Source organism: Sinocyclocheilus grahami, unplaced genomic scaffold (assembly GCF_001515645.1).
Source record: "Sinocyclocheilus grahami isolate Dianchi unplaced genomic scaffold, SAMN03320097.WGS_v1.1 scaffold164.1, whole genome shotgun sequence".
Classification (NCBI taxonomy): domain Eukaryota; kingdom Metazoa; phylum Chordata; class Actinopteri; order Cypriniformes; family Cyprinidae; genus Sinocyclocheilus; species Sinocyclocheilus grahami.
In genome coordinates this window covers 469039-492205 of record NW_015505343.1, presented here as the reverse complement: position 1 = coordinate 492205, position 23167 = coordinate 469039, and the positions used below count along the sequence as shown (strand labels likewise).

At 38.0% G+C, this 23167-nt stretch overlaps 1 protein-coding gene across 1 annotated transcript in view; it reads left to right on the top strand.

Annotated features, from left to right (window-relative positions):
- pard3aa (par-3 family cell polarity regulator alpha, a) overlaps nt 1–23167 on the top strand; it is a 515464-nt gene that overhangs the window by 182456 nt on the left and 309841 nt on the right. The window contains exons 4-5 of the mRNA XM_016282712.1: nt 12321–12487; nt 17605–17742. Coding sequence (XP_016138198.1) covers nt 12321–12487; nt 17605–17742 — 305 coding nt within the window. The remainder of the gene's footprint in view (nt 1–12320; nt 12488–17604; nt 17743–23167) is intronic.

Genomic DNA, 23167 nt, shown 5'->3' with positions numbered 1-23167 from the left:
GAACCATGTTTTTCTTAGTGTGAAGAACATTTTGAAAATCTAAAGAATCTTTTTGTTTTCCACTATAAAGAACCAATGGAAAGGTTATTTATGGAACAATAGACGCCAATAAGTAACCTTTATTTTGAAGAGTGTGATGAAACTTCAGAGTTCTTCTACATGCAATTTCTCAGTTCTTTTACACAAATATTGTATTATTATGGTAGTTATACTATCTGCTCTGTCCACCTCATTTGTCCTGTAAAAACGGGAACATTTAATGTGTCTGGCTTCCTGTCATTCACTTCCAGTTATTTTTAGCTTTAGAATTAAAGGAATATTTCACAGTTATACTATCTGTTCTATTAGTATGATCAGTTTTAGTCTACATGAACTTTTGCATAGGATTCTCTAGCTGTGCTTGACTGGGAGTCTATGTTAGATAGCCTCGGTTTTAATGGAGCAAAGATCTATGCAGATTGGACATCACTGAACTCTGATCACAGTCTCTCCTCAAAAATGCATTTTATACAACTGGACTATTCAAATAACAAAGAGTTTTTATATATATTTTTTATTTTGCTTTAATAATTAATATAAATGCTTTTGACATTTTTGCTTTTAAACTTTCTGCTCCACTTGCCTGCTGGACTTTCATTACTGTTAACATGTTTCTCAATCGTTTTTACATTAGTAAGTCCAAGTGAATACTGTATATTTGGTATTGCTCAGATGCTGTCCATAGACAGTATGTTGAAAATAAATGTTAATAATTAAATATTGAATATTGCTTTAATTAGCTAGTTAGCAAAAAGCTGCCCTTATTGTTTTATGTGATCTTTTATGATTACACGCTAAATGGTGACATATTCCCATCATACAGTATTTCCCATTTTTCCCTTTTCACCGTCAGTGCTCTTTCATGCTCCAAATACTTGCTAAAATACTATTTGCAATAGAAATTTCAAGGGTGTAATCTCAGAACAGACTGAAACATTATCTCCTTCCAAATTACAACATCTGCTCATGAAACTAACGTCTGTGTCTGAACTAAACATGTCTTTGTATTCGTACTCATCCACTGTGGATTTTCGTTTTGTCAGCAGCACAGTTGGATTTTCCCACCTCTCCCTCTTTCATAGTTTCTGTGTTCTCCTCGGTGCGTCCAAACATGTGCTTCTGCCTAACACACTGGAGAAGGGATTATTCTAATTGGGTCTTCAATTCAATAAGTAATCAGACCACAGGGACGGACCCCATGGTCATCTTCAAACAGCGTTTGAGCTGCTGTGCTGCACAATAAAAGGCTACAGAAGTTGGGAAAGTTACAAATGGGTTTTTCGGACAATGTCAAAGACAACATCATTATTTGATGCAGTTGTGCATAGTATTGTGGGCTGTGGGAAAAGTGAAGCCTGTGCTTATCTTTGAGTAGTTTTTCTTCTTGTTTAATGATGTTTCTGTCACAGATAAACACTTGCACCCACTCATCTGACCAGAGGTGACCTTTTCCAGGCCCTTTCGCCACATAATTCTTCACCTTTGTCTGGTCATTCTCCACTCAGCTTACTAGGTGGTTTCTGCACCACCAAAATTACAAATTAGAATTTAGCTACATTTATTTGATAAAAAATACATTAAAGCAATAATGTTGTGAAATATATTATAGTTTGAAATGTTGATTTACAGTTTACATTTTAAAATTTTGTTCTAAAGACTGTACAGTCTCTTAAACCCACCTAGGCTGCATTCATTTAATAGAAAATACAGTAAAAACAGTAATATTGTGAAATTTGCAAGTTAAAATTTACCTTTTTGTATTTTAATATAATTGAAAAAAGTTTTATTTTATTTTTTTGGGTGGAAATGCGTGCATACATTCATTCAAAATAAATACTTGAAAATTAATTTTGAAAAAACATTTTCAGGATTATTTGATGAACAGAAAAACAGCGTTTATATGAAATTGAATTACTTGAATTACTATTCTTTACTCTCACTTTCACAGATTTGATCAATTTAATGTGTCCTGGTAATTAAAAAAAATATTAATTACAAAAAAAAAAAAAAAAAACCTAAAGTTTTAAAAGGTAGCTATTTTAAAATAGCTATTTGGGCATTTTTTTTTTATTTGTTTTTATTTTTTTTGCAATTTGTCATTTAGTCTGACTTCATTATGATACAGAACACCTACTTTTCATTATCCAATCAATTCCTCATTCAGTTCCTAAATACATTTTCACCCTATATTTTCCCTGAATATCTGCTTTCACTTCCATACATGTTTGAATACAGAAGTAAAATAGATTGCAAAAGGCAATTCATGTTGACTTGAAATTGTGATCTTGAAACATAGTGAACGTTTGGTACTGTACTATACCATATCAAAAGTTCCGTCCAGGTCACTGTAGCGTTGAGGGAATGCTTCCATGGTATTTATGGGAGCAGTGTCTGCTTATAGCTCAGCAGAAATGTTTGGTTAGCTGATTATCGCTTCTCCAGGGACTTCTGCTCTCATTCCTCTCCTCTAGCCTGCTGGTGACACTGGGGTGTTGCCGCTCGGTGTTGAGTTAATTGCTCTCCCTTGTGCTACTCTGATTGCTGTCCCCAGCATGTGGGAAACGTCGACCCAGATGAGTCAGGATTCATTTCATGAAATCCAGGCTTGAGTTTCCAGACCTTTTCCCTAGCCCTTTCATTCCATACGTACACTTTCCACTTTATCCTTGTTTATCTGATGTTTATATCTGTCCATGACTCCATGCCTCCTTCTTTGGTCTTTCTCATCCAGAAAATCCACCCGTCTGGAAGCAGTAACTCCAGCAGACGCATTTCAGTTTAATGCTGTACTCCTCAGATCCTCTCAGCTCGCTTAGTGTAGTTAACATTTATGCTGCGTGTTTGTTGCCCTTCAGAGAGCCAGAGAAAGCATTGCTGTTTCTTTGTACAATTGCATGGAAAGAATGAATGTTGATTTATGTCTGACTTTGATTTGGTAAGGTTTATAAAACATATATTAAATGTCAAGTCGTCTTTTAAGATGAGTTTGCATTTAGACTTGTGTAATCGTGTATTTCTAATGGGGATGTGACCCTGAATTTCTGTATCTTTTTTTAGCTTAATTTAATAATTAAACTTGTGTGACTAGACAGTATGTAACCGTCCAACTCTCCAAACTTTATCCCAAACACTTACTACATTTAAATTTACATTGTCATTTTGCAGACGCTTTTATCCAAAGCGACTTACAGTTGGGGAATACATAAAGCAATTCTTCTAAAAGAGGCTAACAGACACAGGAAGTGCTCGTAATACCAAGTTTCTGGCATTTGTTCAAATAAGTACAAGCTAGAAAGGGAAGGAATAAATAAAGAGAAAGAGACATTTTTTTTAATTTAGGATGAAGTCAAGTAGCATCGAAAGAGATACGTTTTCAGCTGTCACTTGAACTTTGTCAGGGATTCAGCATTCCGGATAGGGGTGGGAAGATCATTCCACCAGCCAGGAATGGTGAACGAGAATGTTCTGGAAAGTGAATTGGAGCCTCTCTGTGATGGTACCACTAGGCGTCGCTCACTAGCAGATCTCAGGCTTCTGGAGGGGATGTAGATTCGTAATAGGGAGTGGAAGTAGGCAGGTGCTGAGCCTGTGGCTGTTCTGTATGCAAGCATCAATGTCTTGAACTTGATGCAAGCTGCACCCGGTAGCCAGTGCAAGGAGATAAAGAGAGGTGTAACACAGGGTTCGTTGAAGACCAGTTGTGCCACTGCATTCTGAATCATTTGTAGAGGTTTGATTGTGCTTGTTGGAAGTCCAGCCAGAAGAGCATTGCAGTAGTCCAGCCTAGAAATGACAAGGGCCTGGACAAGAAGTTGTGCAACATGCTCTGTTAGAAAGGGCCTGCTCTTTCTGATGTTGTGCAGTGCAAACCTGCAAGATCGAGCAGTCTTTGCAATGTGCTCTTTGAAGGTCAGCTGGTCATCAAAGCTTACACCAAGATTTCTCACCGAAGTTGATGGGGTAATTGTAGAAGAGCCTAGCTGGATGGTGAAATCATGCTGTAGAGTTGGAGTGGCAGGGAAGACAAGAAAGCTCAGTCTTTGCCAGGTTGAGCTGTAGGTGAAGTTCTTTCATCCATGCCGAGATGTCCGCCAGGCAGCCTGAGATCCGTGCAGTTACCGTTGGATCATCTGGTTGAAATGAGAGATAGAGCTGTGTGTCATCAGCATAGCAATGGTAGGAGAAGCCATGTGCCTGTATGATGGGACCCAGTGATGTAGTGTATATGGAGAAGAGGAGGGGTCCAAGAACTGATCCCTGAGGAACCCCAGTGACCAGTTGATGTGCTTTGGATACCTCCCCTCCTCAGGCCTCCCTGGAAGACCTACCAGTGAGATAGGATTCAAACCAGCGAAGTGGAATCCCTGTGATGCCCAGTGATGAGAGGGCGGACAGGAGGATCTGATGATTGACAGTGTCAAAAGCAGCAGATAGATCCAGCAGAATAAGAACTGATGATTTGGAATCAGCTTTTGCAATCCACACGCCTTCCGTGACTGACAATAGCGCAGTCTGAATTGAATGTGGCCAGTTGAATGGCCACTCCTAAAACCTGACTGGTTAGCGTCCAGTTTGTTGTTCTGTGAAAGAAACAATGATACCTGGTTGAAAACAACTCTTTTGGGGGTTTTAGCTATGAATGGAAGGAGAGAGACAGGTCTGTAGCTATCTGTAAGTGAAGTGTTTAATGTAGCTTTTTTGAGCAGTGGGGTTACCCGAGCCTGCTTGAATGCAGTGGGGAAGGTGCCTGTTAGGAGAGATGTGTTGATGATGTGTGTGAGTGGTGGTAAGAGTGTAGGAGAGATTGCTTGGAGAAGGTGTGAGGGGATTGGGTCTAGATGGCATGTTGTAAAATGGCTGGAGAGGAGAAGTTTTGATACTTCTGACTCAGTGAGGGGAGCGCTGTTGATCTTGTTGTAGAAATATGAAGATTTGGCAGTATGGACTTCAGCAGAGAAAGATGAAAGCAAAGACTGATACATACTCGGGTCTGACGGATCTGTTGATTTGCTCCATTCTCTCTCTGCTGCCCTGAGGGTTGGTCCGATGCTCACAAAGAACATCGGATGACCAGGGGTTAGAAGGGGCAGCCCGTGCTGGCCTGGAGGAGAGAGGACAAATATCGTCTAGACAAGAGGTTAAAGTAGAGCATAAAGTGTCAGTTGCTGCATTCATATCCAAAGATGAGAAACTGAGACTTACTACTTGTAGAATAAAGAAGGAATGTTAGGAATGATCAAGTACAGTAACCCCAAGGCCCCAAGGGTTACTTCCTATAATAAATTCCTCTAGTGTTGCACCAATAATACAATTCTGGTTGAGATAACGATAAGACAATATTTTCATGTGATGGCGATAACCATTAACTGGCTGATATTCTATTCTATTGTGTCTAAATAAACAACAATAACAATACCACCAATACTACTACTACTACTACTACTACTACTACTACTACTACTACTAATAATAATCATCATCATTTTAAATGTTACACGAGCATTTAGGCATCACAACATTATAATATACTGAACGAAGTATGAATTTTTTATTTTAATTTTTTTATTATTTAATTAATTTTGTATTATTTATTTGTAATATTTAACATTTTAAAGGCTGGCATGATAAATAATAGCCAGACAAAAATATTTATTTATTTATTTTAATGGTGCAACAATGGAACTATTTTTTTTTATCATATTTGCTACATTTTATGTCTCATATAGTATGATATAGTGAGAATATGGAGCTCAGACTTGGAGGAAGAAAAAAACACCTCAATTTTACTCAGCAAAAATAATATTTTATATGGCCAAAAATAATATAGCTCTAATATCTTGTAATGATATCTTGTATTCTGATGATTGTAATTTAAATCAGTGATATTTTTATAACACTATAAGCCTGTAGGGAAATGTTTTTATAGTTATACTAAAAAGGCATTTTACTTGCAAAAAAAGAATAAACTACCAATCAGATGACAGAAGTCATGTAGTAGATTATGTCCAAGTTTTTTTTCCTGCAAAGTATAAATTTTACATCCCTAATCATACCAAAATACCTAAAATTAACAACTATCTTACTAACTATTAAGTAACAGCAAATTAGGAATTTATTTAGGGAAAAGTCGTAGTTAATAGTGAATAAGTGTTCCCTATTCTAAAGTGTTACCAAATTTGCATATCAAATATTAAAAAGTATGCTTTATAGGGTTAAAGATTAACTTTTGAATGAGGGTTCAATGATGGCAAATGTAATCTAAATGTAAATATAAAAGAAATCAGCATGTACAATTAAATATCCAGTATTGGCTGTTATGAATACAAAAAATCTCTAATATTGACTGATAAATATATAGTTCAGTCATGAAACTCTAGATGGCGCAGGCTGACGGGTTGTTAACGTAACTGATGATATTCAGAGAGTTAAACGACTTGACACAAGCTGATTGGTTCATAATGCATATGCAGCCAATGAGCTTACTGCCTTGCATTTATATGGCTGGCTAGCATTCACTTGAGATTCCTGCAGCACGCGTTCAGAGTTTCTCTGAAACCATTCACCTTCCCCAGCTCCACCTGTATAGATCTGCTACGGGTTATTTTATATGCTATTTGTGCAGCAGCAGTATGTCTTAAATACTCATGGCACCGTATCGCCGTATGCATTGGCAGCAGCAAGTTCCTGTACTTGCTTGCAGCAGCAGCAATAATCTACAACTACAGCAATAACCAACAGCAGCAGCAATTCAGCAGCAGTGAAGCAGATCTATTCCGCCAAGGCCAAATACATTAACATTGTCATATCCATCACCATGCTAAAATCTTCCGAGAGATGTCATGATTGAACTGATATGATACTGGTATTTTGTGTATCCCTGTGTATGGGTAGCAATTAATTTGTCATTTATTCATCCCTCCCTGATGAAAAAACAGAGGGTTAATGTTAGTGGTTATTGCGACTTCACAAACAAATTGAAAGTTAAAGGGTGAATTATGACAGTTGTATCCGGAAGTTGCAGACGGCTTCAGTATCTTTCTCTGTCTCTCTGTCCTCGAATCCCCTTATCTTTCACATTCAGAGTCAGACATTTTTTCACTCTTTATTTCTTATCACCCCTTTCACCCGTCTGTCAACAGCCTGAATCCTTTCACGTTCCACCATGTCAAACCGCAAGGACACTGCCCAGACGCAATGCTCCAGCACTCAAGCAGGACACTCGCTCTTTCTCTACATCTGCCTCAGAATCCTCCCAGTATGTCCCTACAGTCCTCCTACTTTCTTCCCAAGAGAGAAAAACCCACAGCATGTACAAAAACCGAAGCCCGGCCCCATTGAGGCTAATCAAGATTAGCTGTTTCTAAATTGAGAGTTGCCCTGCCGATCAGTGGGCGACAGTCATCTGAGGTCTCTTCCTTTTTGAACCAATTCCAAGATATTCATTTTTGAACATTTTCCAGGCTATTTCCCCCTACTTGAAAGCTAAGCTAGCTCCTTTAGGAAGACGTTTTTTACCCTGGTAGCAAATGCAAATGTAGGTTGAGATATAGTTGAAAGAGGTCCCAGGCAAAACCTCCAGAGATATCAATATGGATGCTCTGCTGACACTTGACTCTTTAAAAAGAGTTCCAGCAAAGACATTATTTAATATTTTATTAACCCAGCCCATTCAATTAGACTACTCAGCCCGCTAACCGTTCAGACGCTGGTCAGTCCTTGAAACTTTATAATATTTATCCATCAGAAAACCAAGGTCGTATTTGTAATATCCAAAGAAATCCGTAAAATTATGCCTGCTTTGGCCAATCATTTCATTTGCAGCATATGAAAGGCGATAGAATGGGGGGAAAAAAGATGAAACTGGAATTACAGCCTCGGCCTACCTGTTTCAGCTCATCACTGCCTCCTCGTCCACAGCCTTATCAGTATTCCTCAGCGTTCCCCGTCTTCTCCATTACCCACTACTGGCAGCCAGTCAGGGACACTTTCCTTTGGCAGGTAACCGGCCCGCAAGGACAAAATGGACACACGGGCAATTTAAATGATTGGAAGCAGTAAGTAATATATTGGAGAGCCCTGTGTTTGAAAAGTCAGAAGTAAATTTCATGTTATTAGTGCCAACTCAGCGAAGCAGAAAACACAAGGTTTATAGAGGAACTAGTTAAAGTTGGAGATGATATTGTGGGTGTCTTACGATGCAAAAGATAGCGTATCTCAGAGTCTTATTTGTGTTTCAAGAGAGTGCCATCTCACCGATTTTGACAATTGTGAACCATGGCTTTGTGTAGAGAAACCAGTGCATATTCTCTCATAATTATGGAATAATCCACAAATCTCCACCGCGTGGCCCTCAACGAGAGGCGATGGATTAGAGATGTAAATATGATATCTGAGAGGGTGTCCCTGGTGAGTTGAACCCCATCTTTGGTGTCTAGCTTATTTGCGGGCCTGTGTTTCCCCCTCTATTCATAATCCTCCATGGAGAGCTGAAATTGGTCCTTGGTCTCATTAGAGGCCCTAGCCATACCCCTAACACACCTGAGATCGATGGGTACAGGCCTTTAAGTGGTCGCCTTGGTTATTAAACGCAGAGGAAGCCAATTTCTGGTGGAGGAAAGCTAATCCGATCACACATTAGGAGCCCATATTGGCTGGAGTGGCGCGAGAAAGGGATAAAACGGGGTTGTGTGTCTTCTGTGTGTACTCACTAGATGGGCTGTTCAACAAAAGCAATATTGTGGGAGCAGCATCACATGCTTTCTGCAATCCATGCCCTCATTGTTTAAAAATATGCAGAAATATTCTCATATTAAAATATGCAGAGATATTTTAAACTCATGTGATTTCCACCCGAGTATCATTTGTTTGTGCATGAGAAAGTTGCTGGATGCTTCAGATGGTTTGTGTATTGATAGAGGAATTAAATTACAAAGTTTTGGCTTAAGACACAGATATTTTTGTCTTTGCGTGTGAGTAGTTAAAGACTAATTTAGCAGGAAATCATGAGTAAGTGGGGGAAAGGAAAGGTATTTATCCAAATTAGTATAATAATGCGACATGTTGCAGACGAGCATGTGGTTTGATTCTCTTCAAAGATTTTGTGATTAGGTTCTTATCAAAATCAAACAAGAATATGAACACATGCATCAGATGAGCAACCACCTGCTCCCTGAATATATTCAAAGAAATCCATTGTTTAAAATCGCATATGTGTTCAAATTAGAAACGTTGGTATACTAAAAAAAAAAAGTGAACCAAATATTGGGCCGAAAAATATGAGGTTCCATGTGAATTCATTCAGGCCTGATCATCAACATGATATAAAATATTTGTTGACGATTGGAGCATTTCCTGACTTTCCACAGACATATTTTGGCTTCTCTTGTACTTCTGCACAGATTCCTGACATTGCTGATCAGATGCGATCTGGCTGACTTCAACAACCATGTCGCATTCAATAAAACATTGTTTTTGATTTTGTTTCTTGCTTCTCTGAAAGCCTCATTAGTTCCCGCTCCCATTATCTGAAATCCGCATGTCACTTCTTGTTATTGCTTGTTTGACATTAGTAATATGTAATGTGATTTTACGGATACTGAAACGATGTATTTGGATGTCATTTGATCTTTTTTTTTCTTTCTTGAGACCCATCTCTGTGCGTTTTCAGCCATCTTGGCCTTACGCTAATTATTGAATGTAATACCAGACATAGGTAAGAGTTATACAGTTACGCTTCGACTGAGCGAAGAACCGTGAACCGAATGTGAACTGACCACTGACAAAAGGAAGTGTATTAAAAATAATTATTGAGTTCAGTTCGTAATTGAATAATAGGGCCTCCCTTGGTCTGCGGAGTGTTTTTGTACGGCCTCAGGCTATTCGGATTTCACAGTTATGTTTTCATTGAGACTGCATGTTGCGAATTGTGGCCTGACCGAAACATCTACGTCTGTAAAATTAGGACTTCCTGTGAGCTGCATATGCATGCGCACGGTATCAGATGGTAGTCGCAATATGGGCATATGCTGCGGCAGGACGTTGTCGAGGGATGACAGGTGGTTGCTGGGACATTTGCATAATTATGGATGTACCACATACACCCGTAGCAACTCATAAACCCGGAGACCAGAGAGCTGAGAAATTTCAACCGCTCAGAGCGCTCAGAGCTTCTGCCAGGTGGCAAGACACTAACAGTAAATCTGCTTGTCGACACTCATTGCGTTGGCTACAGCTAAAACATGGTACAGAGCCTAACAAGGGAAACAAATGTGCTCTGTCAGGGAAAAGACTTCCTGGGGGTGTTAATTTTTTCCCTCAGGTCTAATGTGCCACTGACTGTGGCTAATTTACTCTGAACTGGTTTGATATTTTGTATGATGTTCATAAAACGAAGCGCTTTATATGAAACATGCATAATGTATTATGAAGATATTCTTAAATGGATAGTTGACCTACTGTAAGGGATAGATTTACTTACTGTACTCTCATCATATTAACAAGTGTGGCAGGATATTCTTCAAAAATTCACTTTTTGTATTCCACAGAATAAAACAAATCAAGAAGGTTTGAAATGACCTGAGGGTGACAGAGTTTTCATTTATGGGTGAACTGTTTTCTTTAATGCAGCATAAATGTTTCAAATATTCCTCGAGTCTGATCGAGTAGCATTCCAAGAGTGCTGAGGGTCCAACAAAGTGTATCACTCTTGTCTGTCTGCGTGTTCTTTATAGAATCTTCATTGATTTCTGCAGGTTACATTGTTATGCCAGTAGGTGGCGACAAGCGAGCGTCATTGTGAGCGAGTCATTTTAATCATTTGTTCAACTGATTTGTTTGAGCTTACATAGAAAATCAATGAAAAAGTAGCACAGTGGAATGGAAAAACGTGTCTTGATTGGTTGAAAAACATTGATTTATTTAGGAACGAAACAAAGAGTTGAGTCATTTAAATCATTTGTTTTGGATGACTTGTATATACTGTAAGTGCTGATTCATTCAGGAACAAAACAAATGGGTGATTCTCAAATGGAAGTCCTATCTAGACCAGTCCTTATGAAGTTTCTAGGCTAAACACTCAATTTTAAATGTGTGGAAAGGTTTGTGGATGATTGGAGGATGCGAAGGATAAACTTGATGAATGCTTTAAAACATGCTGAATGAAGGATGCGAAACAAAGACTGTCTTCCAAGGATCTTTCAAATTAAAATGGCCTTTCAGGATTGAGAAGCCCTCAAATGATCATCCATTCAACCATTTTGTTGAATGAAATGGCTGATTTATTCAGGAGCGCCATTATTGTGTATTGCAGTAGTTCTGCTGTGTTCTTTTCAACTACTTTTGTAGGTGGAGCAACAACAGGCAAATTAACTGGCAATAATGTGTCTAAAACATGTTAGTCAGTATTAACTGTGGGTGCAGCTTGCCCAGTCATGCTGCCTTCTTGCTACTCCAGTAACTTATCGGAAATTAGAAATGGAGGCCTAAACACATCTTTTGAGCTAGCAACAGCAGATCCTGAATCTGTGGAAAATGTAAGTGGTTTACACTCAGATTTAGTTGCAGCAAACAGTGCAAATGACTGTATTACAAATATAGCAGTTGATTATGCTTAATAAATCGAGAGAAGCAGAAATTGTGATCACGATTAAAATACGATTCTCTTTTATTGGCAAGTACCATTTTGTGGTTACAGTTACTCAGAAGAATATTCAATCTTTTCTTATCAGACATTTTTAATTTAATTCTTTAAACATAGATGCTTAATAAGAAGTGTTACAGAAACATATAGAAAGGTGTAGAAATAAGTCTGCTCTGTAGATGACCACAGGCACAGAACCCTTGAATCCAGAGCGGCTGCGATCTGAGCTGTGTGAGACAGGAAGTGTGAACTGGTATCTGACTAATCCCCCCCCATCTGCACTGCAGTTCAAACCCATTACAGCGCAGCAGCACAGGGACACCTCTGGCTCTTCTCGCCCATCTCTTTCAAAAGCGTGTGCGGTGCACGCGTCACAGAACAAGCCCAGCTAAATGGTCCTATTGCCACTGCCTTTCTTTGCAAGGCTCAATGGAACTGGCTTTGTGTCAGACAGAAATGTACTACTGTGTCCCTGTCACACTTTTGTGGGACTGAAAAGGGTCTTTCTGTAGGAAATCAAGGAAACTCAGCTGAAGTGCTGTGTTTGTTATCTGTGGCCATGTGGGAAGGATGTCTAACTGTACCGTAGTGAAGAAAGTGAGAAAATATGCTGTTAACAAGACCCCTCTCATCTCTGTTTCAGCCATGCCCTTGCATGTACGCCGCAGCAGTGATCCAGCTCTGGCTGGCCTGCCCGATGCCCAGCTGCAGCCAGAGGAAACGTCTCGTAAGAACCCCACACGATGGTCCACCACAGCAGGCTTTCTGAAAGCCAACAACACCAGCGGAACCAACAGCCTAGAGCGAAAGGTCAGTTCTTAATATCACAGTATCAGTTAGGCATTTCTTTACATTTTTATTTTCACACACACACACATTTCTAATTTCTTAAGTGAATTACCTCAATAAATGTGGAGTAATATCTATCCATCCTCCATCCATCCATCGTTCTACTTATACATCCATCAATCCATCCATCCATTTATTGTTCTCATTATACATACGTCCGTCCATCCATCCATCTTTCCACCCATTGTTCTACTTATCCATCCATATATCGTTTTCCTACCCATCCATCCATCCATCCATCCAAAGCTTTTTCATTGCAGTGTTCATAACTACTTTAATTTGATACATGTAGATTTGTTTATGTACTTTTGGAAATTCTTATGAGGACATTATTTTTCCATTATGTTTTCACAAACCGATGCACCAATTGGAGCATTTTTAGGGCAACTTCTAAGAAGTGACTTCACCTTTGCTCCATCTCGTCTCATTCATCTTGAGATTCTCTCAATGCCTTTTGCCACTGTTTGTTGTTGACCCTGGAACTCTCTTGGTTATGGAAGCATATATCTTCGCTGTTAGAAGATTGGGATCTGCGTCCTTTGTTTGTTGCTTCCCTCTTGATTCGGGCCTCATTGCGATGGTCAGTGCCTTTGGCTTTAAATGAATCAAAAAGAGGCACATTCTGTGTTTTCCTCCCTAGCTTCCCTGGGGCAGCCAATGAAAAAGAGGTCAATTATCTTTGCAAAATGGCTGCTCTTTTGCAGCAATGACAAGCCTTCGGTGCTTTGAAACGGCAATATTCCAAATTAAAAGAGGGGGGAAAGGGGAGGGAGCGAGAAAAGATGGAGTACTCAGAATGTGACACCGCAACCCGCGATGAGATTAGCACATCTCATGGCGTTCACTAGTAATCCTGTTTAAAAGCACTTTGCTTGTCGGTTTCTTCCATAATCCAAACACCACACTCTCATTTTAGCAGAGCAGAAGAATTAAGCTGTTATTTTTACCTTTCGTTCTGCACCGGATCATTTATTTCTTGATTGTTGTTTTTGGGATGTCATGAGAAAAGCTTGAGGTGCTTGGAAGGTCTGTTTTTGGTTGATACTGTCACATGACGATAAGCGACAGTGCATATAAATGCACTCTATTTTAGTACCAGTGAATTGGTGAAATTAACATAAAGGTGTTAGCTCACCTTGAAGTAAGAATAGCAGGCGCTGAGGAGAAATGTATTATTTCTGCATTTTGCCTTCAGGCTTATATATGCAGAGAACTGTCATTCTCCAAAACTCTATGGCTTTTCCTGTATATACTGTATTTCAACTTTTGAATCTCCTGATTAAAAAAAAAGTCAAGACTTGCTGGTCTATGTGTCAATGACTGTCCAAAATAAATTAAAGCAAAACAAACAAACAAAAAACATATCTTTTAAATAAACAATTTAAAATGCATGAGCCAAGTTCTCAGAAATTTTCTCTGTATTCATGTTGGTTTCAAAAATTTTCAGTTTAAATAACATGTGGTGTAACCATCAAAGTAAAAGTAGAATTAAATAAATGAATAAATAAAGAATTTAAGGGTTAGGTTGTTTATTTTTGCAAATATCATGTATTATTTTTGGAGCTTTGACTACATGACGTTTAACAACCTGAACTAACCTTGCTGTATAATAAAAAGGCAAATCATCTGATATTTGAAGAAACTTATTGACTTCTTAACCACACAGTCATTAGGGTCTGCAGAAGTCCCCTCTATGATGTCATTTCCTGTTTACAGTATGTTTTCCTACGGTATGATTTTTTTTTTTTTTACAAATACTTATAATATTTTTAACAAAATTGTTATTCATGTCATTGACCCCTAGAATGAAATCTAAGATTAAATCCTCCATATTGACCAGAATGTAGCCTGTGCCATGTTTTTATAAAGTAATGTTTGGTCTTCATGGACATTTTCTCTTATGGAGCATAACATCTGTCTCTCAGTATCTCTTCCTGAACTTGTAGAAACCTGTAGGCCTCCTGCTGCATTTGGATGCTTTGCCCAGGTAGGGTATATGCCTCAATCACTACAACATGCTCCACGGGAAGTCTCGATTCATAAGGCTGACCTTATATATTCTTCACCATCCTTTGGGCCTTTAACCTGCTGGTCTTCATGTTCCTCGCTGTATCTCTTCCTCCTCATCTTTGCCCTGCTGTCAGAATTATCTATATAGATAATTTACCATGCAGGAACATCAAAATCACTTCACCGTATACAATCGCTTTTGTCTGGTGTCCGTTTGTGAACTGGCTCATGCTATAACAGGAAACTCTTTTTCTTCTTCCTCATTCCTCAGACTAGGTCTTTAGCCAAGAGCAATGGTGCTCAGTAGGCTTTCTAGGCTAAAGGCCCCCCCTGTGTCACAGGATAACCTGTTTTAGGTTTGCTCTAAAAACTCTTCAAATTGAGATTTGACTTGAGCGCCATTGCTAGAGGGCGTTTGATTTCACCTCTGTGAAAACATGCAGCGCAACATTAGAAACGGTGTGAATTAGTAGCTTGTAATGGAGCTCCTTATTAGTGAGAAATGAAATTAGCGTGCCCTCTAAATTTAGGTGGCCTGAATGATATCATTGCGGGGCTCTGATCCAAGATGAGCTTCCCTAAGCACAGTGACTCTAATCTGGAGAACAGTTTCAGTAAGGTATTACTGTATTAGACACTACATATTTAGGTAAACTGGTATCAATGTTATTAAAACCCAATTTGTGTAATAACTAAGCTTTTTTAATTGCTAAAGTAGTTTCTTAAAAAAAGGGGGAAAAAAGTTTTGTTTTTCCCATATAATGAACGTGTATTGGGCCAATGTTGTTTGGACTACAATGTGCTTCTTTTGTGCCCCACAGGAGAAAGTAAGTCAACCCAGGCTCACAGGAAGAAAAAAAATGCTTCTGGTGACATTTCTGCAAAATTACATTAAGTTGCTTCTTGCACGTTTTACAGCACTTTTAAAGTGAAATGTCCAGTGAGTGGTGCTAAAAGTTTATTCGGTTTTCCCAGGAACTAATGAATGTGAAAGTAGCAATGGTTGTTGTACAGTACATATCACAGCATTTTGGAAATGAAATGTCCAATAAGTGGAGCTAAAAGCTTAATGCTCTATCACTTTTGAAAATAATAGACTAAACCCTACCATAAACTAATAGTGTTAACAAAAGCAATTGTGAGATAAAAGCACATTTGGTGTAGCTACCATACCATTTTATTTTGCTTCTAGTTATTCATGTTTCACAGGATCCATATGTGAGCAAAATGCAAATATAATGCTGTACCGGGTCGACTACCGAGCAATTTTACTATTTCACAGAAGGTATATACGTATATGGAGTTGGTTATGTGATGCAAACATGAAAATGTATTTGTTTTCAAATCATGCACTATGGTAAAAGTGTTTTAGGTCATAACCAGGGATTTAAATGAACTTTTTCACTCACCAGCCAATTTGGCTACTAAATTTTTAAGTTACCAGCTATTCATAACTTCTACCAGCCAGAAAAAAAGACAGACATAAACCAACAGTTTGAGGCTGTCTACACTGGATGTGACAAAGCGATCGTTGAAATTTATTTTGTGTCAGTACTAGGGGTGTGTGATATTGACAAAAAATAATGTCTCAATATTTTCTGGGATTTTATCGATAAAGATAATTAGACGATATTTTGGTGAGTGTGTTATTGTGCTGATATCTTAAGGATACTGTGGACAGCTGACTCCTAAAGTTTTTGATATTCTTCATATTCTGTGTGGTCAGTTCACAGCAGCGATATAAATTAATCTTTTCCAATAAGTTTAAATTGATTTTTACATTATATGCGCATTTTTACCTTTATAAAGCCATTTTTTTCTAAAAGTGTACACCATCTTTTGAGTAAAATTATTACATTTAATCAGTCAATTACAATAATACTACATTTAGGCTGTTACTAAACAAATTAAATTAGTATCAATAAAATTCATCTTTGCAGAAGTTGCATGAAGTGGCATTTAGATGTATTTACACATGTTAATGCAGCTTAGAGGGAAATGGAATGCTTTAGCCTGCAGTTACAAATGCATAAATAATTTTTTGATATTTTAAACATGAAATGTTGAATAGTGATATTTTAAATTATTTTAAAAATGAAAAGATACTCTAAATGTAAAATTAAACCAATTAAAACCACCAGTAGGTGGCAGCAAGTCACTGTTAAGTGAGTCATTGCGACTGAACCGAATCATTTAAAAGGTTGATTCATTCAGGAACGAGATGCAAAACGCACAGTGACTGTGTTTTAAATGTTTTTTGTTGGCGCAGAATATATAGCGCAGAAATAGTGCACAAACAACCAATATGTTGTATGTAAGTCTAAATAAAACGTAAGTCTCTTGATATTAACTTATTGTTTATTGAACTGTTGTAGAAAATCAATATCACATTTGTAACCATGCTGATTTTTTAAAGAAAAAACGGCACACTTCGTGTGAAATTGATTAACTATACGAATTGATATAAATGTATACTTTTTCTGCCCCCTTATCTTGAATTATGTGATCATTCTTAATGCATATTAATAGACTGAATCATGCAATGAAAGAACGCACTTCTTGCAATATATTCGATAATGTCATGATGTCTCACGAGTTCAATATTTGAGCTAAACCTGCGCAGATTTGGCTTGCATTAACTTCCCCAAGAAATTAATGAGTGAACATAACTTACGAAAAGTAACCTGCCAAATTGGCTAGTGATTTGACAGTGTTACCCACCACAGCTGATTTTTACCCGCATTTGGCGGGTGTTAATTTCAAACCCTGGTCATAATGTAGTATTGTGCAAGGAACCATGTGAAAATAAGTGTATATAAATCGATAATCTGCCCCATTTCTCATCATTTGCATAGGAATTAAAGTTGTTGGTGTTCATTTAAACTGGAAAATATAGTGAATTGTTTTGCCAAAATGTAGGTAGAGGCATGCTTTTCCAGTGAGCCTATGTTGAAGAGTTATAGAGTTTTAGTTTTCTAACGAGGGTGGGTAAATTACAGAATTGTACATTTTGGGTGAAGAAACCAGGTGTAAACATCCTCTTTCATCACCTTCATTGTGCTTTCCAGGGTAAGGGTCTGGAAGCTTATCGCAGCCTGCCTCGTGATGTTGTCCCCTGGGCCACCCAGTTTCAGAGAGAAAACGCTCGCTCCTCCCTCAGTGCCAGCCATCCCATGGTGGACCGATGGCTTGAGCGTCAAGAGCAGGTACTTTTCAAGAACTCATCCGCATATACCCAGCTCCTAAGTGCCTCTTAACTCCAGTAAACTGCGCTGATCTATAAACTTGTGTGTTTTTTTTATTGGGGATTTTTGTTTGAGTTAAAAGTGGATTCAGGAGTCAAGGGGAGATTATTGAATATAGCACACAATAAAAAAGGACTGCAGAGAGAAAAAAAAAAACTAGAAAATGACACCCACGTTGTAGGATGTGGATTTGACTAACCTTACAAAACGAGGGCCACGGTCTCCATAGACATGGATGCTGAGTGTCTTTGAAATTCAGCTCTTTTGTCAATGTATCGGTGGAACCGTCTGAAGGAGTGTGGGAGGTGTTTCGAATTCATCTCCCTCTCGCTCAGAGGAGAGAAATAGAAGAAAGAGGTGAGGAAGGAGATTGAGATGTTTGAGGCGCCCGGTGTGCTGCGGGGAATTCACTTATTAATTTTCGCAATCGATTTTCTCGAACCGCCAGCATCCATTTCACTCTTTCCCCCCACCTTTCTTTCTTTAGCCCATTGAAACGACTGTGACAGAGGTTCGGCTGCTTGTTTGCAATTCAGGTGGTCGCGGCTTCTCATTCCCCAGAAGCTTGAGTTGGCTCACAAAGAAATCCCCCACCACCACCACCTCAAGGGCCCGTGGCACCGAGAGTCGTGCATCATCATTAGGGAAGTCGTCTTGCATGGAGGAGCCTCTGGGTTGGATGTTGGGCTGCTGGCGGGTTGAAAGGAGCAGTCAGTCAAGGCCTGGGCTCAACCTGACAGACTCATTCATTTGAGCTTCAGTCTATTACAGCTTAGCCTGACCCCCCAATCTGTAGCCCGCCCCGCATCGCTCTTGCTTGCTTTCTCTCTCTCTTTCTCTTTCTCAAGCTATGCCATCAGTAGCACCTCTACATTCTTTTCTCATTTCTCCTTGCCTGTTTTCAGCCCCTTTCCCCTAATTTTCTCTCTTAGCAGGAAGTGGTTATTTGAAGTGACAGACAGATTTCAAGACAGATGCAGAGGTTCTGTTGCTATTCAAGCGCATTATGACACACACACACACACACACACACACACACACACACACACACACACAGAGTAGGTTGAAGCTAGTGTAGCTAATATTTCACCTCCCTTTCCTAGTAACGATTTGGTAGTATTATATATATATATATATATATATATATATATATATATATATATATATATATATATATATATATATATATATATATATTTGTTTGTATTTTAATGACGTGATTTTAAAGATTTTTCACCTAAAATAGAATGACAAGAAGGTGAGAAATGAATTTTATATTTCAAATTATACTAATGAAAATATTTATGAATTAAACTGGTTTAGATCAATGAATCAAACTGGTTTGAATTAGGGGTTGCACCGACTAGTCGACTTCAATGCTCTGCCATCCCTCATTAAGCTTGACGTCGACTAGTCGCTGATCCTATAGAGGGCGCAACAGGATAAGAAATCTTTGAAGGACTTCAACATTTACGCTCCGTTTCCAAACAGTTAAAATGACAAATAAATGCATACTCACAAAAGACATGTGTGATTATATTACTGGGTGCTCGGAATTGAACAGAAGAATGCACATTTTAAACAGCTTATTGTACAGGTAAGTTAATCGCCGTTCTAATCTAATGCGCTGCTGCACTGTAACGTACATCAGTAACAGTAGCTCGTACATCACGCACACAGAATCATTCAGAGCGGAAATGTATTGTCAGCACTGTTCTGTGATTTCTCAATAAAATAGCTTAGAAACTGAAAAGTTCAAGCATATATTTCTTAATAACTAACTCCCACAGCTTCACTACTGAGATGCTGCCAGGTAGAATTAATTCACACACGCAATCGCACTCACTAATGCATTCATATGAATGTAATCTTTACTGTGCTACTTTATCTGGATCTGATTTAGAACGAGCAGAAATCTGTGAGAAATATAACGACCCAAAGACAAAGGAACTGATGAAAATGAGCTGTTATAGGAGCAGTAGCGATGTGGGCAGTGCTGTGTCATATGCCATAGCTGCACAAGGTGTTTATCACAGCTCCAGACTTATTTGTTCATTAATGACGTCATCAGCGACTAGTCGAATTCGAATCGACTTTCATCCCATAAAATTTGACTTAAAAAAATCAGAAGTCCTTCAACCCCTGGTTTGAATAAATGACTGCAAATGCAGCTTGTGAACAGCTCTTTAGTTAGATGTGATTTAAATTATTTTCTGCCTAAAAATGTTGTCATGCTGATTTGGAATGACATGAAGGAGAGACAGGAATTTTATTTTTAAAATGATACTAATGAAAATTAGTTTGAATCAGAGTGGTTTGAGTCAATGACTGCAAATGCAGCTTGTGAATACCTCTTTAGTTTATTACTGTAAAGATATGTCATATAAATATGTTTACAAGTAATGCATAATCTTGTGACGTTTGTTAAGTACTGCAGTGTGCAAACATTTTTGAGTAGTTTGTTTAACATTGTACAGCGCCATAGATACACAAGGATATCGCAAGTCAAGCACGTCTTCATGTTTTATATGCACTCAGTCTGTCTCGTAGTATGATAGTTGCCTCTACTGGCTCATCACAAAGTTCTCAGCAATTATGTCTTTATTGCCATCTTAAATATCCATTTAATCTTTCATTTCCACTTTACTTTTATTGGCTCTAATTGTTTAGTTGCCTTCCTCTTCACAACCGGCTCAGTTCGATCTAGCCTCCATTCTATTTGCATAATGTTGTGGCTTTTTTTATAGACCTTGAGTAAGCTACTTAATTAAGCTTGGCTATTCTCTCTTTATTTACCATGTCAGGCGTGCCAAAGTATGCATTTTAAACGTCTCGCCAGGAGACTTTTCTTTCATTTCGAATCACTTTTTGTTGCTTTCTCCTCTTTTCTATGAAAAGCATCAGTAAACTCGATGAACAGACACTACCATACCTGAAACAGAAAACTTTTAAATAATATACCCTCTGCACTTCGGAAACTGTGAACGGGGAAGAACGAGGCCTCAAAATTAAAGCTGAATGATGCAACATAACGTTAACAGGGTCACTCAGTGTCAGTCATTAAATAACAGTTAATTTCTCTAAAATACATAATATATGGCAGTATATTAATTATGTTGCTATGTTATTCAATATTTGTGTATATTATATATTTTAATATGGCTGTTATAGTTTTGCATTGTTAGCTTACACCTATGTATCGCCTACATATTTCTGCTAAAATCTCTGGTATAATCTTTTTCCATAGCAAACTGATAGTAGGAAACTCTTTGTAAATGTTGAACTCTGTTGAGCACCACTATAATTTTTTTTATATTATAGTGCTGTGTGGTAAACAGTATTTTAATCGTGATTACATTTTTTGCTTCTCTTGGTTTGTTAAGCATAATCGTCGACTTTTCATTGTGATTTGACTTTTGCATTATCTTGCAATGGTTACTAGACTCCACAAGCAAAACACAAAAATGATACATTTGCCTAGTGGTTACTCAATCTTCCCAACCTGGCATGTGCACATTACTGAAAAAGCTCTAATGAGCTGAAAACACTGGCAAATGTGTAAGTTGGTGGTTAGCGATCTCTATTGTATGAAAGCCCGTTTCCGCCACTGAATAAAAAATAAAAGAGGTAACTGCGACTTTTTATCTCACAATTCTGACTTTTTTTCTCCTTTTTTTTTATATCACACAATTCTGAGTTAAAAAGTCATAATTGAGAGATATAAACTCACAGTTCTGACTTTATTTCTCAGAATTGCGAGTTTATATCTCTCAATTATGACTTTTTAACTCAGAATTGTGTGATATAAACTCGCAATTCTGAGAACATATCAGTCTTTTTTTCCCCCCTCAAAATTGCAATTGTGAGTTTATATCACACAATTCTGAGAAAAAAAGTCGCAATTCCCTTTTTTTAATTTATTTTTTATTCAGTGGCAGAAACGGGCTTCCATACTATTGAGATATTCTGCTCAAATAAAAGTGTAATACAGTCAATAATTCAGATGAAATAAAAAAAAAATGACAATAGTCGTGATTAATAATTGTGATTTAATTTTGTACATTTTACAAATGCATCGATCTGGTGCACTTCGAGCATGATATTAAGAGCTCAGACCTCTTTCAGTGACCAAACTAAAAAATGACTTTGCATTGATTTTAAATATTGTACTATTGTAATGCAAGTGCTCTGTAAAATAAATAATAATAGTAATAATAATAATAACATAATAATAATATTTTTTGAGCATTGTTTATATATTTTTCCACAGTGGTAAAACTGCAATACTTATGTCTTAATTGTAAGTGCTAAACTATCAAGCTTTTATTTTATTTTTTCAAATTCTGTCCACAAAAATTTTGAAAATGATGTGAAAAGGTGAAAATAACTCTGTAACTGGCACATGTTGCATTCCCAAATGCACATTAAACTCAAAACATTGGATCTGCTCTCGTGCAAAAGAACATGGTGCCTCGCTTCACTCTGAAACATGCAGCACAACTATTGCAGTCTATTTACTGCAATTTAAGTGCCCGAAGCCATTGAGTTTACGTTTTTAGTTCGATTGATAACTGTTTTGACAAAAAACAGTGGTGCAAAACAATGCTAGAGATCTTTTTTGTTATTATGAGAAGTGTAAAAAAAAAATCTGGTTCACTATGAAACTGTGGCAGGCTTCCACAGTCTAGATAAATGAATCAGGGAAAGTATCATTCATGTCCATGGCACATACTGGGAGTAATCGTTAGGGTTACTCCACTTCTACAGAAGCTAATTACTTGCTGTATTTACTGCCCAAACAGCAAACCACCCTTCATCAAAACTCTCTTTTCCCTCAATACAGAAGGATACCGGAGAGAGTCTGAGGTATAGATTTACCTCACATCCTGGTGAAACAGTACAGAGCGCCTCTGCATTTCATCTTCCTGACAGAGGAATAGCGGATTGGTTTTGTGGCTGGAAGATTCTGCGTTCACACACTCTGTCTTGTTTTCTGCTCATCTTCCACAGGTTTTGTTTCCACTCTTTTCGAAAAATGAATCCTCTCCCTTCTCATTCATTTGTTCCCTCTCTCACATTTCTGTAGACAAGACAAGGGATTCTTCCGCCCCCTCAGAAGGTTTCACATTCTTTGTTGTTACTTTTTCCCTCCTTCTCATATGTGCTGTCTCTCGCCGTTTGTGTGCAACAGTAATGCACATGCATTCTCGCCGCAAGCATAGCAAACCTGGCCTGTAGGTGCTGCACAAGCTCAGCTCGTCACTCATCCAGTTGGTCAGCCAGTTAAATGAGTCTGGACAAACGAGAAACCGCCTATAATGTTCTGAAAACCAACTACTACTTTTTAGGGATAGTTCACCCAAAAATGGAAATTCTGTCATTAATT